Source organism: Cucumis melo, chromosome 6, assembly GCF_025177605.1.
Source record: "Cucumis melo cultivar AY chromosome 6, USDA_Cmelo_AY_1.0, whole genome shotgun sequence".
NCBI classification, from domain to species: Eukaryota; Viridiplantae; Streptophyta; class Magnoliopsida; order Cucurbitales; family Cucurbitaceae; genus Cucumis; species Cucumis melo.
The window spans coordinates 36,994,139-37,013,714 of record NC_066862.1 but is presented as its reverse complement, the minus strand read 5'-3'; the positions used below and the strand labels follow the sequence as shown (position 1 = coordinate 37,013,714).

At 32.3% G+C, this 19,576-nt stretch overlaps 1 protein-coding gene across 1 annotated transcript; it reads left to right on the top strand.

Annotated features, from left to right (window-relative positions):
- Positions 1–14,490: 14,490 nt before the first annotated feature.
- LOC127150054 (uncharacterized) lies at positions 14,491–18,221 on the top strand. Its single transcript, XM_051086786.1, has 7 exons — positions 14,491–14,660; positions 16,048–16,105; positions 16,202–16,284; positions 16,393–16,491; positions 17,211–17,311; positions 17,550–17,608; positions 17,996–18,221. The coding sequence occupies exons 3-7, from the start codon at positions 16,243–16,245 to the stop codon at positions 17,998–18,000; spliced, it is 306 nt and encodes a 101-aa protein (XP_050942743.1). The 5' UTR covers positions 14,491–14,660; positions 16,048–16,105; positions 16,202–16,242; the 3' UTR covers positions 18,001–18,221.
- The last annotated feature ends 1,355 nt before the right edge of the window (positions 18,222–19,576 follow it).

Sequence of the window (19,576 nt, the reverse complement as noted above, 5' to 3'; positions counted from 1 at the left end):
TGATTAAACAGACCATTTCTGAAAATTGATGTTCATATGAAGTTTTATATGAAAGAGAAAAAAATGGTTGTTGAAATTATCCTCTTGCTTAAGGAGTTAAATTTTTAGCAACTTCAGTTTGTTGTTTGTGACATATAGTTGATTTTCAAGATTCAAACTTTGATTAGCATTTTGGTTGTTGGTTTTATGCTTTCTGAACTTTTGGGACTGCAAAATTCTGTCATAATGTTCTTTTCTCCATAAAACTTTTGGGCGACAAACTGTTCTACTTTGTAATATTTGGTATCAAACTTCCTAAACATTTGACTCATGCTTCGAGTATAGGAAGTTTGTGTAGTTTTGTATTTTAGTTGTGTACAAGAAGTAAGAATGTATGACTCAAGGGTGAGCATGGTAAATTTAAAAATTGAATCGATCAACCAAAGTCTATAGAGCTGAAGGTGACGATTGGCGTAGATTTAAAACAAAATTCCGAATCGACAACATTTTAAAAAAAAAATGTCAAAAGCTTAAACCGGTGGACCAATGATTGGTCTATACTCATTCATGGTCGAGTCGGTTCAATAATGGTTTGGTTGAAAAAACTGACTTCGATCAATCGATGATCATCACTACATGAAGTTAGATAATTATAAATTCAGTAAATGAAGTTTGAAGTTTGTATTGATTTGGTCTCGAAATTTTTAAATGTGTCCATCTATTTGTAAGTTTCTAATTTTGAGTTTTTTGTTCACATGAATTCAAAGTTAAATTTTAAATGCATAAATTTTAAAAACTTGAAAAGTCTGAGGACTTAATTTGTAGCAAACTTTAAAGTTTTTAGAATAATTTTATTTGTGCTGTTTTGTTTTAATCTTAAAATCAATAGAATTGGAAGAATGCAATCCTAAAAAATTGATGATAAGAAAAATTCTTAAAAAATACCTTCAAGCTAGCAAGGAAAGAACAATGTTTTGAAACCTAGAAAAGGACATTTATCTCTTTCTTTTCATTATTTTCCAAACTCTTTTTCTTACTTTTCAAAAGAAGTTGGATTCTACATGATATGGAATAGAATAGGGAAAAAGTTGTGACAATGGTTTAGTTGACGTTGAAATAATTGATTTCTTTCCAGGGAAAAAATAAGCATATTTGAATTGACTAATGACTCAATTTTAAGCTTGGTTTTATTTATTTTAGAAAAAATTATCTTTTAAATCTGATGATTATTTGTGTTTGGTTCTTAAGAAAAACGTACATTTAATTTTTAGTCTTCGAATTTATAAGAATTTGCCCTTAGAGTCTATGAGTTTTCAAAGTGTACATTTTTAATCCTTTAGTTTTTAAACTAAGTTTAAAAGGTCATGAAAGTATTTTCTCAGAAAAACTATCATAGATAGTACATTTGACAAAATATTTATACTTCATACAAAAATAAATAATTTTTTTCTTTTAGTGGTTTTGTTCTAAGGAGTGTAAATAGTTTGTCAACTTTTTTCTATTTTTGAAAAAATCTCTATTTTTCATTTGATTTTTTAATAGTTATATGATATTAAAATTAGGAAAAAGTAATTTTAGAGAGAGGGATTTTTAGAAATTATTCGTAAATGTCATATTATTATTTAAAATAAAAGTATAAGTTATTTAAGGAACATTTTAAACCAATTTTAAAAAAATCAAAGACTAAAGACACATCTTTAAAACTGGAGAACCGAAAGGATCTAATTTTATAAACTTGAAGAGTAAAAAAGTATCATTTTTAAACTCATAGACCAATTGTAGATATTCGTCAAAACTTAAAGACTCAATTAGTATTTTCTTTTCATTTTAGTATGAATTTGAATATAACTCAACCCACACAAATTTTTCATATCGATATTGATGTATGTAATTTGTTTTTTAAATTTAATCTGTTCATTTATTTATTTTACTTATAGAATTCTTTTGGTAAAACAAAATTGAATAATAATAATAATAAGTAAATAAAAAAAATGAGGAAAAAAATATAGGAAAATTGCATCAGATGACAAATTTTTTTAGAAAAAAGCAGTTTATAGTACCTCATTTTTGCATATTGCAAATATAACAAATAATCAGATATATCATAGGGTATCAAAGAGTTATCCACTCTTAAATTTGTTACTTTTGTAATTTAGAAAATGTAATGATATAAGTCCTATTAACATAAATTTTTTTGCTATTTTGAAAAATGTTCTCGTAGATTTTTTTTATTATTTATCACGAAAGGAAGTGAAGAATTGTACGACAAGTAAAAAATATTATGAAAATATTGATGACGTGGAAAAACGGTGACTGTTGAAATCGAATGAAATGATCAAAATTCACTCTCTTTTGATGTTGATCATTGCTTGGCATTGTTGCAAGAATCTTATATTTTTTGTTTTATTATTTATTTTTTGGATGCATAGTATTCCTTGAAATCAAATGACATTATCAAAATTCATTCGCTTTTTCCATGTTGATCCTTGTTTTGCATTTTTTTTTCTTTTTGAAGAATCTTTATTTTGACTTAGGAAAAAACAAACATGCACAGGAGAATTTGGATCAAAATTACTCTAATTACATTTAATTTTATTAGAAATTTACATACATTTACCTAAATAAATTTCATTAGAGTGTTAAGAAACCATACCTTCATAGCTTCCGTTTGCATGTAATCTTCTCTCGAACTCGAACTTAACCATCACTAATGTTGATCCGCTATTCTTCGGACTTAGAACAGAGTTGTGGGACCTGATACGTGAGGGATTTGAGAGAGAGGGAGAGATGAAAAAGGGAGGAGAAAGTGTTCATGGTTGAGAGGTGGGAGAAAAAAGTTTTTGGTGAGTTTTTATTAAGAAAATAAACTAAAATCGCTAAAAGTTTTTGACACATTAAATTACATGTAACTATTGCATGTCTAAATTCACCAACGCCTAACACCTCACATTCCATTAACTCTTAATGGGCTTGGTGTCATCACCATGAATTTCCACTTAGCTCATTAATGAGTTAGTGAAATTATGCAACAATGCACTATTTTTTAGTGGACTTGGTGTCGTCACCATAAGTTTCCATATAGCCAAAGAGAGTTAGTGGAATCATCCAACAAAATGTTGGATTTTTTCACTAACTTTAGTCAAAGGGTAAAGTAGTCATTTCACCATTCAAGTTAAAGTCAAACTTTGACTTTTCAAATCAAGAGTCAACACTTTGACTTTTTACCGTTTTTTCTCTTTGATTAATTTTGATCTTCCGAGCATGAATCCGCATTCATTTTTCAGAAATTCAAATCAAATTTGAATTTATAACTAGTCAAAGTTTGACTTTTTAAAGTAATAAATTAAACTTCTTACTTTTTGCAACTTTAATAATTTCCATCAATACCGGCTTTCGAATATGAATTTGTATTCATATTTTTTATATTCAAATCATATTTAAACGTAAATCTTTACGAGAACCGATAACTATATAAAGTATATTTATTGACTTTTCTCTCTTTTCCTAATTCGAACTATTTGAACTAATCCAACATATATATTGTTCTAAGTTTATTTTATATAAGCTAGTCGGAAAACCTAATGGACCTACAGATCATAGGCTCCAATCATCTGAGATTAACTGACTAAACTCTTTTAGACCGAGTTAATCAACATTTCTTAACTAACATATCGTTCAACTAAAGTTCTGTAGTTGCACTATCGTCACTATATATATAATTGTGTTTATCTGATATAATCATGATTAGTAAGTTTAGTCCTTCACAGATTGTTCACAATTTTGGTTGGGTCAAAATACTATTTTACCCACAATATTACATCTTTTTCCTTAAGTCCCACTAATCAACTATTAAACAATTAGTTTAAGGTTCAACTTATAAATCAAATCCCTTTCGGGCCAATGAGAGGGTGAGACCCCTTGCTTAAGACATAGATTCAGTTTTTAAGGGAACAACCTGTCTACTAACCTTATAATGAGCATGAGTGAATTCCGTTTTGCACCCTATGCCCCTAGCTATCCACCCAATCTCACCCTATGGCTAGCGCTGATAAACTTCCCTCACTTATGCAGATCTAAAGATAATCTTGTATGAACGTGAGTTCATAGTAAGCTCATGATTCTAGGTCATCAATAATCGAAATAGTCAGTTTTATATAGTAAACAATGTTATAATATACAAGTGACTATTTCATGGTTCAAGTCTTATGTAAATTCTTTACATATATATAGGATGCCCCCACTTCCATTTCTCTACATGAACGATTCAAGATCACATCCTTTGTACTAACTACGAAGCGGGTCGCATCCATAGTGTCCCTATAATAAGATGTCCAACCTTATTCATAAACAAGAGACCGTTTAAGCTATATACTCGAACTTGATCCATGTTTATGTCTATACATAAAGTTCAAATTTACACCACATAGTCTCGACCTTAATTTATTGGATTCAAGATTATAGTATTCAATTTCATTAATAAAACATCATTAATTATTTTATTGAATAGAATATGGTTTTAAAATACAAACTACGAGTTTTAGGACATAAATTCCACCATTTACATTATCTTTGTGAATATTATTCATCGAATACTAGATGAAGATTGAATTTCTTTTTTGAAGTCTTATCTAAAAAGGTTTGAAAAGAAAAAGATAAGACACTTCGATCAAGTTTGATTTTTCATTCTATATATACAGTGAAATCTTTCATGAAGAGTATGTATAAACTAGTTGGACTAAAAAAATTGTCCATATAAATTCTATGTCATGACTCAAACCAGCCTGATGAGCTTGTATATGGTTGATTTTCGAATGTGTTTGTCTCCGTTTGAATGATCTACATAGTGATGTACTTCATTCTTGCTCTTTTATTAACTTCCTTTTTTAAGGAAAACTTGCATTTTTTTTTTATAAAAATTAGTTAGTAACACGTGCATTGCACGTGAAATTTGTTATTTTATTTTAGTATATAAAATAGTGAAATTTTGTATAAATAGCATAATATATGAATTTATATTCAAATATAGTAGAATCTCATATTATATAAGAAAGATAGTTGTGTGATCTCATATTATTTGAACATATATAATTTTTATGAACATGAAAGTAAACACACACAATATAAAATTAGACACTAAACTTCCCCTGTATACATTCTATAACTAACTATTAGATGACTTTATTATTTAAGTAATTCAAAAAACATTTATAAAATCTAAACTAATCTAATGTGGTTAATTTGGAAATGTGTAAATTAAAATCATGCTCTATGTTTCACATCTCAGGAAGGAATAATTTCATCATAACAAACTTTCAGCAACAACCAAATTGAAATCTTGATGTGAAAATCAAATCTCATTTCAGATCTTATTAACGTTAGAATTTCATTTTCAATATCTTCATAACTCTTCCAGGCTCACCATTTTTGACAACCTCATAAGATACCTTTCTTTAAATTTAGCACTATTAAATTGTTTGTAATTTGTTATAATCGATCACTTTTTGATCCTAAACCCGTCTTCACTACTCTACATACAAACAAATGAAAGATAAGAAGATAATGAGAGTCGGCCCGCTCCACATAAATGAAAGATAAGAAGATAACGAGCCAGCCTAGCGCTCTGCCATTTTGAACCCAGGGTGGAAATTCAGACGATACTCTGAAGGCAATCTTGCAAAACACACAATCGTTTGACTAGAGAAGTTTAAATTCGTCATTTACGAAGCTAAATCCAAAAAACTTTCGAAGAGGCGAGCAGACGATTCTCCAAAAAATCTAAAAAATGCTCCCTTAATTATGAGATTATTTGAAACCAGGTAAAAGGAACACAAAGCAATGGCCATCACTTACAAAAATAATCTCCCATAATTCTAGACTTTAATTTACATTGAAATATTTTAGGTAGCATTAATTTAAGTATGCTTTTACGAGGATAGTATTGCACTACAAGAAATTTCAGATATCTCGATGGCGCTTTAGATCGTTGGGAGAAAAGATGTTGGAAGATAGAGTATCTCTCAACGCATTAAAAGGCATGTTAAAAGATCGAGTATCTCCTGACGCATTAACAAAGGCGTTAGGCAATAGTTGGAGAACTCCAGACACATTGTTTATGGCATCGTTAGAAATAATTGTATTGTTTCTCCTGACGTAATGCATGTATGCGTGGCTAGCTATTAGGGTACTCCTGATTCCTTTAGTTATGCATCAAAAGTAGTGGGGAACTCTCGACACTTATCGTGGTGCGTTGGGAGTTCTCCTTTAAAAACCCTTTTCCAGATCGATAATTTATAGATTTGGAAGAGAAAGGTTGAACGAATAGATGGGATCGACGAGAGAAGAGAGAAAGGAACTCACCACCGTTCATTCGACCATCGCCAGTGCCACCTTTGATCATCTGTTACGCCTTAGCCTTAGTCCTTCCTTGTCGTGTCGTTGCCTTCTTTCGGTAATAACTATAGTTTTTTTTCCTCTTTATTTTGGTTTTACATAAGAAATAAAATTAGATATTTCTTGTAATTATTTGGTTGATGATATATGTGTTTGATGCTTCTTGTAACTTGAGTATGATACATTTAACTAGATTTTTAATTTTGCCCTAGAATTACATTGCTTTGAGAATTTGTTTGATGAATTTTTTATTCTAGAAGTTACCCTAGCTAAAAAGCCCTTTCTTGAAGTTTAAATCTCCCTAATTTTGCTCATGGTGATTTCATGAGAGTTGAGGTTAGAATAAGTATTATTGCTAAAGAAATACATGTTACTTGTGTTTCAATTATATGGTCTGATGGTATGGATTTTATATTTTGTGATTGTTGATATTTTGCATGAGTTATTTGAAGTTGTGAAGTTAGAAAATTTAAGTTGTTGGAGTTCTAGAGTTGTGTGAGTTCTGTAGTTTTGGTGTTGTGGCGGAGTTGTGCAAGTTATGTAGTTGAAAAGAATTTACAAAAGTTGTTTGACGGTGGTTTGTAGTTGTATGTAATAGATTTTGCATATTTTGACGTTTTGAATTTTTCAGGCTTTTTGAGCTTTTTGGTATTTTCAAGTTTTTTGAGCTTGTTTAAGGTTGATTATAGGTCACATATATGGGAGGTGGTAATGACCCATATTTGTTTTTATTTTTTTAAAGCTGTTATAGTTGACAGGCAAAAAACGTCAAGAATAGATTTCTATCGATGGGTAAAAACTGTCAATAGAAGGACTATCTTGATAGGCAAAAACGTCAACGAAAAAGGTTATCTTGATGGAGTGATTCAACATTTTGATGGGCAAAGGACGTTAAAGTTCCTTTTCTTGATGACCAATATCATCAAGAAAGAGTTTTTTGTGGCATGTTTTGGCCATCAAGAAGGTTTTACAATTTTCTTGATGGGCAAGAAACATCAAAGTCCCCTTTCTTCATGGCTAATACCATCAAGAAATAGTTTTTTATGACATGTTTTGACCAGTTTTCTTGATGTCGGGCTTTCTTGATGTCGGCCTACTTGATGGGCAAAGACCATTAAGGTAGACATTTTTTGATGTACTTTGCACATGAAAGAAGACCAAATTTATAGTAATGTTTGTGTTGTTGATACTTCAACGAAAGACTTTGGGAACTGAGTTAATCCTCCATTGTGCTTATTGGTTTTGTTGTAGTATTTAGGCCTGAAATCGATGTTTTTGTAAGTATTTAGAGTGTCACACTAAAGCACAATAGTCATTGAGAACTTATAAGTGTGAGGTCTAAATATGTTTTCTAGGGAAATTAAAGTTAAAGAGCAACTCTATAAGGTTTGTATAGGTGAGATGTTTAGAGAAGTTAACTAAAACTTTATATTTATATGTGTTAAAGATAAAGAGATCCGTAGTTTAGATCCTCTCAATTTCATTTTGGCTAATTTTCAATAATCAAACCCATTTATGTTTTAGGTCTTTAATGATGAATAAGGATGGATCAAACTTAGAAATAAATTATCAGTTGAGTATAGAGAGGAAGTGTCCCAATATTTAGAGGTTGTAAAGTTTCACGTTGATGATTACGAACGAACAAGGTATCCATGCAAGAAATATATGAACTCAATTTGGGCCTCATTAGAGGGTGTGAAGCGATATTAATAGTCAGAATATCCCCCTCCTATACAGATTGACTGTATCATGAAGAGCCAGTAAACTTGTGTAGAGGTTTAGAAAGAGTTTGATGAAGGAACTAGCAACCTTTTTGAAGAAATGAAATGTTGGATCTGCTTAATGATTTACAAGTTTCGATTAAACATAAAAAAGCAACAGAAGAAGGTTTAGAGAATGCCTTTTAATGGTGAAGAACAAGGTACGACAAACTTATTTGAGGATTTAATGAATGAAGAACGTAATGAACTATATCCTGGTTGGTCAAAAATTTTCTCGCACCTTTTTTGTTAAGTGGATGCATATCAAGATTCTCAACGGTTGGAGTAACAAATCCCTTGACATGTACTAGAATTATTAAAAATAGCGTTTCTAGTGGGTACTATTATACTTACTTCATTTTACTAAGCTAAACGAAAATTGCATGACTTAGGCCTAAAATATGAGTCTATTCATGCGTGTAAGTACGGTTACATATTGTATTGGAAGAAATTTGAAGATTTACAACATTGTCCAATTTGTGTTAAGTCTTGGTACAAAGTTAATGATAATAAAGGAAAAAAATTATGCATAAGGTATTACGCCACTTTTCCTTAATACCGAGATTAAAGCGATTGTTTGCATCTTAAGAAGGTACTTTTGACATGAGATGACATAAAGATAAGGGAGTCAAAATAGATGATGTGTTAAGACATCTAGCTAATGCAGAGGGCTAGAAGCATTTTGATTGTGAATTTTCTGATTTTTCGCTTCAAATTCACCGAATGTTCGTTTGGGATTAGCTTCAGATAAGTTTAATCCGTTTGGGAATATGATTACCTCCTATAGTACGCGACCTGTGGTGATAATCCCTTATAATTTGTCACTTTGAAAATGCATGAAAGAGTCTAATTTCTTCATGTCATTGCTTATATCTGGTCCAAGATCTCCTGTCTAGTAAGCAAATTGATGTTTACCTACCACCGTTGATTGAGGAATTGAAACGGTTATAGACTATTGGTGTGCATACTTATGATTCTCTTATATGTGAGTTCTTTCAATTATATGTAACCTCATTGTCCATTAATGACTTCCCTACATATGGTGATTTATCAAGGTTGAGTACAAAAGGCTAACAGGTATGTCTCATATGCATGGAAGATAAATTGTCATTCAGGATAAAAGGAAAAATATCTTTCATGGGACATCATCGTTATCTTCCAGAAGATCACATTTGGCATTGAAGTAAGCAACATGTTGAAAAGGTAGATCGTGGGCCTCCTTTAGTTGCAATGAATGAAGATGATATCTTACAACAATTAGATTAATTGAACTTTCTAGTTAAGAGTAAACATCCATTGATGTAAGATAAAAAAAGAAACAAGCTCTCAATTAGACTATGAGAACTATCTATTTCGAACATTCTTACTAGTCCATATTACTATTATGTCATAAATTGGATGTAATGCATATTGATAAAAAAAAACTTTTGTGACAACTTGGTTGGTACATTGTCTATTGAAGAAATGTTCGATTAGACCTACAAGATTTAAAAATAAGAAAGGATTTACACTTAAGAGAAGTCAGTAAAAGATTTGTAAAGCTGCATGCAACGTATACGTTGACTAATAGGCTTAATTGCATTTTGCAAGTTTCTAAAATCAGTTAAGTTACTTGATGGATTCGTTTATGATATTTCACGATGTGTGAATGACAAATATGGAAAAATATCAGGTCTTAAAACAAACGACTATCATATTTTGCTACATCAACTTCTCCCTACTGGTATTTGAATATATCTACCGAAAATGTGTCCATTATATTGTTGTTACTGAGTTGTGTGAATTTTTCATGACTTCTACTAAAAAACGATATGTATAAGTGATTTAAACAGATTGCAATAAGATATCACAACCATACTTTGTAAATTAGGGAGAATATTCCCACCTACCTTTTTTGACGTAATGAGTGAGAGAGAACCTTTTTTATGATTTCTTCTCACTTGCGATGGAACCTTCATCTGAGGTTCGCTCTTATAGTGGATGTATTGCTAATGAGGTACGATTTCACATGGCAGAGGGTGATTCCCAACGCATTACACAAAATAGTGGAGTAATGGTACTCGGTGAAAACAGTGGCTATGAAAGTGTTGACAAATTTTTATGGTGTTTTAGATAAAGTGTTGGACTTTCAATATCTGATGAGACGACGTGGTTGTCTATTCAAATATAGATGGTTTGACATAGATAACAATAAAAGTCATAGGACACACGTGGAATTAGGATACAAATCAATCAACACGTCGCATTTTTAGTTTATTGAGGAATTAGTTATTGTCAAGAATTGTTTATTCTCATAAAAAATGGTAGCAATTGGAATTATTTTAGTATTCAAGGATAATAATCCAACTTAATCCAAAATTAATTTACTTATCACCAAAAATTGATATTTGATTGGCATACCTAAAACCCAATCAAAATTTTACCAAAAACCACAAAAAATTGGCTCAAATGGCTTAAAATGAAGGGGTTGTAATGGCTTGGCTCACACGGCTCGTGAAGACTTAAATCTGGAAGGTTGGCTTGGATTGGCTGTTGACTTACGTGTGCAACTTAAGACAGAGAGGGATGGCTAAGATGGAGTTTCATCGGAGAGAAACTTGGCTTGCGACTTCTGAATGTGGCTCAAACAATAGGGGAAGGCTTCAGAACGGATCTAGGGTGGCTCGGTTTTGATGCTGCGCAGCTTGCTAGAACATGGAAGAGAAGTTGACAGAGGAGACACAGACTTTTTGGTTTCAACGGAGATTAAGCGTTTGACGGATGGTTGGGCACCTCGTGAAGAACGGGTTGGCGACACGCCAACGAAGAACGTGGTTAGCTACCTGAACATCGACGAACGATGATGGCATGAACAACAGTGAGAACAGTGGACGGACGTCGTTGGAGAAGAGGTCACAATGACGACACATAAGGTTTCTCTAATCGTGAAAGAGGAAGAAGATGAGGGGTTTGGTATCGCACGAAGACCGAAGAATGCTTAAATATGGTAATATTATTATTATTATTATTATTATTATTATTATTATTATTATTATAACAAATCGTGAAAGAGGAAGAAGATGAGGGGTTTGGTATCGCACGAAGACCGAAGAATGATTACATATGGTAATATTGATAATAATAATATCTTCAACTTGATGATTCTGCCACAAAACGTTTACTAATGCAATCCCTCTATTACGAAGCATCTTTACCTCTCTAGCCAAAATCCCAACCAGTTGCTCTTCATGGCTTAAATTTTCATCTATTTGCAATGGTTCATAATTCATTATGTGAGATGAATTTGCGACGTACTTTTTCAACATTAAAACATGGAAGACATAATGAACAACATAGAGTGACGGTGACAACACCAAACGATACGCCATAGGACCAATTTGCTCCAAAATCTCAAACGGTCCAAGAAAATAAGGACTCAATTTCCCCTTCATTTCGAATCGCAGAACACCCTTCATAGGTGCCACTTTCAAGAACACCTTATCTCCTGTACCAAACTCAAGATCTTTCTATCTTACATCAACATAACTAACTTTTCTGTCTACTTTGTGCTGCCTGTATACGTGCTCTAATATTCTGTATAGTCTCGTTAGTAGATTAAACTAACTTAAGACCAATCAATCTCTAGTCACTAACCTCATTCCAACTAACTGGGGATAATTTATACAGGGCCTCAAGCATTGCCATGCCAATGGTAGATTAAAAACTGCTATTATATGCGAATTCTATCAAATTCAAGCGAGAGTCCTAACTCCCTAGGAACTCAAATGCACAAGCGCACAACAAATCTTCCAAAATTTGGTTCAAATGCTCAGTTTGACCATCAATCCGTGGGTGAAAAGCTGTACTGAAATCTACCCTTGTGTCCAAGGTGACCTAGAGTCCTTTCCAAAACTTAGATGTAAAGCGAGCATCTTTGTCAGAAACAATCGATACGGCACTTCGTGCAATCTCACCACTTCTTTTAAGTATAATTCTGCCCACTTACTCGCTATTTAAGTAGCTCTTCTTGGAATGAAATGTGCTAATTTAGTGAGTTTATTCACAATAACCGATATCACTGTGTGATCTTTCACTGTTCTGGGCAACCGTGTAATAAAATCCATCAACACATTCTTTCATTTTCATTCAGGTACATTCAAAGGTTGCAACAAACTTATTGGCTTTTGTCTTGGTGCTTTCATCTGCTGAGACATGAAACACATACTAACAAAATCTGCTACTTCATTTTTACACTACCAATAAACTCATTTCAGGTCCTAGTACATCTTGGTACTACTATGATACATAAAAAAAATGGAGAATTGTGAGTTTCAATCAACAAACCTTTCTTAATTTCACTATCTACAGGCACACACAAACATCTCCTAAACATGATACCACCATATGAAGATATAGAGAATCCATCAACTTTTTCTAATTCTACAAGGCTTAGAGAAGACTATGGTAGATAAATCCAAGAAAATATGTCCAACGAAGATAAATTCAAGATAAAGGTGAATTTGAGATCATAGAATTAAGTCAAGGTGATCAAATCAAAAATTTAATTTATGTGTAAGGTAAAGAAAGATCAATTATCTCTATAAATACATTACTATAAATACATTGCAATATCATCCTAATCTTAGGAGGAAAATGGTAAAATTCTGATCATTATCTCTATAAATACATTACTATAACTTCAAATCTACGTCTTAATCTGAAATCTAAACCTTTGGCTTATTTTCTCTATTCTATAGTTTGTCTTTTACTTAGTCACTAAAGTCATTTTTCTTTGTTTTGCATGTTTTCTTTTATCTAAATTGCCAATTTACGGTCATTGTCATTGTGAAGATCTTTTTATGTTAGAACTTAGACATTCCAAACATTTGAATAAGGAACACTATAACGATCCAATTTTTCTAAACTAAGTTGTGGTCATTACTTAACAAAACCAATTTTCAAAAGTAAAAAACAATATCAAGTCCTTTAATTTGATTAAATAGAAGTCAAGTCTAAAACAAACTAAGAAAAACAATGTTTGCAAAACAGAACTAACCTTAAAAGAAATCAGTTGTTAAGGCCATAAGTAAAACAATAAAAACGATATGTTTCAGAATCAAACCATCTCAGACATTGCATAGAAAGCATAAGGAAATCATGCAAGATAGCGGAAGCAATATTGTAGCAATCTTCAAATGGCTAGTCACGGGTCCTTCTTGTCACTTGCTAGCTTACCTTTTCTCTTACCTTTGCCTGAAAAGTTAAACATAGAAAGGGTGAGTACATAAAATATAACTAGTAAGGAACTCACTCTTTGGACCCCTAGATGAAAGTTAACATTTGTCCTATTAGATTTATACTCGTGCCATAACAAACTTGTGAACTCGTCGGAACACAAATCAATCTCATAAAGGTGAATTTGCAGAGAAACGTAATAATCACATAGTGTGAGCTCGTAGGAACACATAATAATCACACAGAGTAATCTACAGGGAACATATAATAGTCACGTAAGGGTGGAGAATAACCACTACTAGAAAAAGACCCTTTCTTGACGGTTGGTTTTTTTTTCTTGACGGCTTTTGGTAAAAACGTCAAGAAAAGGGTGGTTTAATAGGAAAACCGTCAAGAATTTTGATGAAAAGGCGGAGGGGAGGCAATTTTCAGAATTCTTGACGGTTTTAAACTGTCAAGCAATATGAACGTTTTTCTTGACTGTTATAAACTGTCAAGGATTATCTTTTAAATTCTTGACGTTTTTAAAACGTCAAGATTTATTATAAAATCGACATTCTTGATGTTTTCAAACGTCAAATAATATGTAACTATACTTGACGATTTAAAAACGTCAAGAAATATCGATTACATTCTTGACGTTTTATAAACGTCAAGAAATATCGATTAAATTCTTGACGTTTTAAATAAAAAACTAACTTCATTTTTCTAAAAAAAATTAAATCCCTAATTTTCCCTTCTCTTCGTCTTCGTTGTTCGCGGTCGCCATCTCTCGCAAACCTTCTCTTCGTCTTCCTTGTTCGCCATCACCCTAAATCTCTCGCACGAACCTTCTGTTTGTCCTCCTTGTTCACAAAAATCAAATCCTCTTCGTCTTCCTTGTTCGCCATCACCCTAAATCTCTCGCACGAACCTTCTGTTTGTCCTCCTTGTTCACAAAAATCAAATCCTCTTCGTCTTCCTTGTTCGCCATCACCCTAAATCTCTTGCACGAACCTTCTCTTCGTCCTCCTTGTTCGCGAAAATCAAATCCTTTGTCGTGTTTCTGCTGAGCCTTCTCTCGCAATGAAGTCGCTTTCCAAGATTTCGTCTTCCCCATCCACGAAAACTCTGTCCTCTGTCGTTTTCGTCGGTTTGCACCCCACCGTTTACCTAGTCGTCAACATTTAGACTCACCATCGTTCTCCCTTCGTCGGTGTTCGTGCAATCAATGCCTATCACGCAAGGTCGTTCTATTTCGTGTTTCTTCCAGTTGTCGTTGCGCACAAACTCGCACCTCCGCCCTCTACTCACTCCAATCAATTGTTCCGAATATAAGTAAGGTTTGGTTTAATTGATTAATTCATTGAATGTTATTTATTGTTTTTGGATATGGGTTTTTATTGAATTGTGTGTGTGTGTGTATATATATATATATATGTATTTCTTTTTGGGTGTGATTCTATTCATAGGCTCTTACAATTGAAAGTTTATGACCTTCATTCATTCAGGTAAGAAGAGATTGTATTCATCTTCACTTAACCCTTTATCTTGTCTTGGAAATTGGTGGGATATTTTGAATCTTTTTTGGAACACTTCTGGTTTGATGTTAAATGTGACTAAAATCTTGCTTATTGGTTTCAATATGAGTAAGGAGGAGTTGAAGAATGGGTAGAGGAGTTTCAATATAAAATAGGAGCATTTCTGCTGTTTTTGTTCCTTCTTGGCAGCGGCTGCAACTACAAATGACTATATGAAGCTCTTCCTCTTGATTCTCTTCATAGTCTCATAGTCTTGTTGTTTTTATGAGCTTTTGATGGCCATGAATTAGAATTCTTTCTGCTGTTTTTGTTCCTTCTTGACAGCGGCGGCAGCAGCTACATATGCCTTTACACTGGAGGTTTTTAACATTCCTTTATGTTCAATGTGTAATCCTATTTCATCAACATCGGTTAAGAAACATTTCTCATGTATTAATTTAACAAATAAGAATGCTATCCTTAGGCTCACTTGTGGGTTAAAATTGTCAGTACACACACATACATTGTTTTTCTTCTTTCAAAGATTTGGTTTACCTTTTCTAGTATGGATATGATTTTGGTTTCAGGAGAAGATTTAAGTGCTCCATGCCATTGCAAAGGCACTCAAAAGTATGTCCATAGATCAGTTTTCTCTCACTTCGTGTTTGCTTCTCTGTTCTTTATTCACACTCTTTAATTAATGGGGTTTTTGTTTAGGAATGAATGTTAGGTTTTCATAATGTGGGTGTTAATTGTTTGTGTATAATCACGTTTGTTGGTTGAAATTTTGTCTATTTAAGGTGAAATAGGTGTAGATTGCTGGCTTTTTGTTTATGTATTCGAGATAATTGTTGTTCTTTGGTTATTCTTTTTTGTTTATTGTAGTTCGATTTTTGGGGCTTTTTTTTTTTATTTGAGACTATGTATATTGAGGAACTGAAGGAGGAAGGAGAGTTACAGAGTGGGGAAGAGGGAAATTCGAATGACTACCACAACAGCTGAAAATAGGAACTTATACAAGAATAAGCTGGTGCCTTAGCTTAGTACTCAGTATTTGTTAATGCGAATTTACTTATATCATGCAATTTTTGGAGTGTTTTTCCCTTGGTTCTTTATTCTAGTTTCTGGTATTTTTAAATAATTTTTTATGATAATATTAATTCTTTTATTGATGAGATTAACGGTGATTGATTGGTTTCTAATAGAACACACACTTGCAATCCAAAATTCTTCAATCAGAAAGTACCCCAGAAACTAATCTTGGTATGACCAATTCTTTTTGCGTTTTTTTTTTCAAAATTCCTTCTCTGTACTAGTTATAAAAGTTTGCAAAATTCTATGATATTTTATGATTGACAGCTCTTGAGAAGATTAGAAGGCCTTTATATGAAAAGCATCCCATGAGCAAATTTGCATGGACAATAGCTGAAGACACTGATACTGTAAGCATCCTTGTTAATCAGATCGTTGAAATAAAATTCCATCAACTCCACTGACTGACAGTTTAGAATTTTGAATGATTTCAAATCTTTTATGGTTTTTATATGAAGATGGAATGGTACAACATCTGCCAAGATGCCCTAAGAAAAGTCAATGAATCGTATCAAGGAAAAGAGACTGCTGACATCATTCAAAACAAAGTTTTGCAGGTACATATTATTCACATGTTTTTGTGGCTAAAATATCTTAGGCAATAGGTAAGAAGAGATTGTATTCATCTTCACTTAACCCTTTGTCTTGTCTTAGAAATTGGTGGGATATTTTAAATCTTTTTTCGAACACTTCTGGTTTGATGTTGAATGTGACTAAAATCTTGCTTATTGGTTTCAATATGAGTAAGGAGGGAGTTGAAGAATGGGCAGAGGAGTTTCAATGTAAAATAGGAGCATTTCTGATTAGTTACCTTGGTTTTTCTTTAGGTTGGAATCACCAAAGAAAAGCTTTTTGGAATATGTTGGTTGCTAAGCTCAAGGCTAAGTGGATGGTTTTGATAGATAGACATAATGATAGATTGCAAAAAAGAGGCCTATAGTTATGATTGTTAAGATAATGATAGTGAAGTTTGGAATGTAGCTAGGCCTTAGAAGGGGCTCTTTTTGACTGAGTTAATTAGTTGGATGGCTTTGATAGATAGAAACAATACAGTGCATTTGCGGGAAGGAGTGGAAAACATTTTATGGTCATTAGAGGGATCTGGAAGCATAGAGGCTAATTCATTTTAACTTAATCATTTTTGTTGTTTGTTGAATGTTCGTTGTTCTTTTAGTGGTTACGTTGAGAAATTTCCACGTCTGGTCATACTTATGTTCGTACTTATTTTTTTTCCTAGCTTGAATTTCTTTTTAATTTATTAACATGAATCTATTAGGCTCGAGAGGAGGATGAGGAGATTGAATTCAATTGTGCTAATTACCAGCTTGAAATAATGAGATGCTTGAGAGAACTCAATGTTAACAACACTATTGGATGGTAAGCTTAGTTTTATGATACTGCATATTTATGGAAAACTTTAGCACTGTTACATATATGATCACAGGCTTGGTGATAGTGATTTAAGGGGCATGATTGTGATTTGTATCAAACTGCTATGTGGTCATAAATGGAATAAATAATTTGTCTGTAGTTTGATTATGAGATCTAATTGAAATTTTTTTGCACCTTGACTTCTACTTTTATTTTTTTAACTAACTCAGATTCCTGTTTATAGGATTGGAACATCAAATATTGGAGGCTGGAGCAGATATTTGGGTTACTTCATCTTACCAGGTTTGCAATGCCAATGGATTAATCTTTCTTTGTTTTTGTACTTTTTACTCTGTGATGGCTTTGGGGTGTCTTTCTTTTAAATGTTCTACTGTTGTTTTTTTAAAACTTGATGGTTCAAATCGAATATTTTCATGACAATGAATAGAATAAGTGAGGATCAAACTAATCACTCCTCTTGAATTGAAATCAAAAAGTTCAAAATGAGTGTTTCTGCTGATGGCTCAGAGTATAGGTGAATTTGAAACAATTAGTTACAAGGAGTTTGTAAATATTTGGTATTGACAATCTGATCTAAACCTATTTCCACCTCCCCTTTACATTGTTATCATCAACATAGCTGATCATTAATCCTATATTTGTTGTTGTGATGTTTTCTACTTCTTGTAGATTAGCTCTGCTATTGGTGGTACTTATTTTAGCTCATGAATTGGAGGTAGTAGAGGATGCAGAATGCAAGTTTATTTGAAGCCAAGTTTCATTCAAGGTCATTGAGTTCGGTTGATAGAAGTAATGTTTTGTATATGACAATATCGAACAAATATGTAAAGTTTTCGAAATGTTGATACATATATGGTAAAATGTTAATATATGTTAAAGTTTTGGAATTGTTCTAGTGCATATTTATGTTTGAGTTTTCAAACTATATTTGATGTATATTTGTCGTTTATATGTAGTTGAATTTTTGGACCAATGGGAGCATAATACAGGAAGAATAATATAAAATAAATTACAATTAAAAAATTGAAAAGTTGCTTGACGGTTTTCAAATGTCATTAACAATACATTTCTTGATGGTTTGCAAATGTCATAAATAACAAAATTCTTGACGGTTCTAAAATGTCATTTAAAAGCACTCTTGACGGTTTCCAAATGTCATGACAAAGAGTACTCTTGACGGTTATTAAATGTCATGAAAAATGAACTCTTGACGGTTTGTAAATGTCATGAAAATTGAATACTTGACGGTTTTAAAATGTCATGAAAAATGCACTCTTGACGGTTTTGAAATGTCATGAATAATCGTATTCTTGACGGTTTTCGGGCTTCATCATCTCATTCTTGACGGTTTAAAACAGTCATAAAAACGTATCCTCTTGACGGCTCTCAACTGTCATGAAAAATTGAATACTTGACGGTTAAAAAGTGTCAACGATATCAATTCTTGACACTTTTTACAACCGTCAAGAAAATGGCCTTTCTTGACACTGGATTCAACGACGGTTTTGAAAACGTCAAGAATACTCATTCTTGACAGTTTAAAACCGTCAAGAGAGTCAGTTTTTGTAGTAGTGAACCCTAAGGACATCGTGCACGAGGGTATATTATCCTAATAACTAAAGCTAATAATTACTGTCAATCCAAAGCATGTGCATATAATAAATTCAATAAATAATCATCCTCATAATTTCATAGTAAATCACATAATATGCAATTAACTACCTCACATACTGTTACATAGTGCTCTCGGTACATTGGGTGTTTGGTCGACGATATTGTCGAATTTGGTGGAGTTTGCTTAAGCGATGATCTTAGTGTCAAAAGGCAGAAAAGTTGTTTATTCTTCATTGAATGGTTAAATTACATATTGTCATATGATCGTTATCTAACTTTTATTTGATTGCTATTTGATTATCATGTGATTGCTATCTAATTGCATGATACTAAGTATGTTGGGATTTCTTTTCTAATTGCTATTTGAATATTTTCATGTTATTTTCATTAGATATTAGGTAAGAATTAGGATTTACTTCGTGATTTTTGTTTGATTGTCACGTGATTGTTCTTTGATTGTCATGTAATTTAATTTTCATTAGATATTTTGAAGTATTTTGTGATTTTTATTTTATTGTCTGTGATTAATACCTTATTTTGAGATTTTTATATTTTTTTGTCATGTGATTAATATCTTATTTTGGGATTTTTATTAAAAACTATAAGAGTTCTGTGAAAAAGAATATAATGTAATTA

What these genes read in the sequence shown, in the direction of transcription:
- LOC127150054 (XM_051086786.1), top strand. Translation starts at nt 16,243, where the DNA reads ATGAGCAAATTTGCATGGACAATAGCTGAAGACACTGATACT. An exon ending in TAGCTGAAGACACTGATACT is followed by an intron (nt 16,285 to 16,392) that starts GTAAGCATCCTT and finishes TTTTATATGAAG; the next exon opens with ATGGAATGGTACAACATCTG. An exon ending in GTTAACAACACTATTGGATG is followed by an intron (nt 17,312 to 17,549) that starts GTAAGCTTAGTT and finishes TCCTGTTTATAG; the next exon opens with GATTGGAACATCAAATATTG.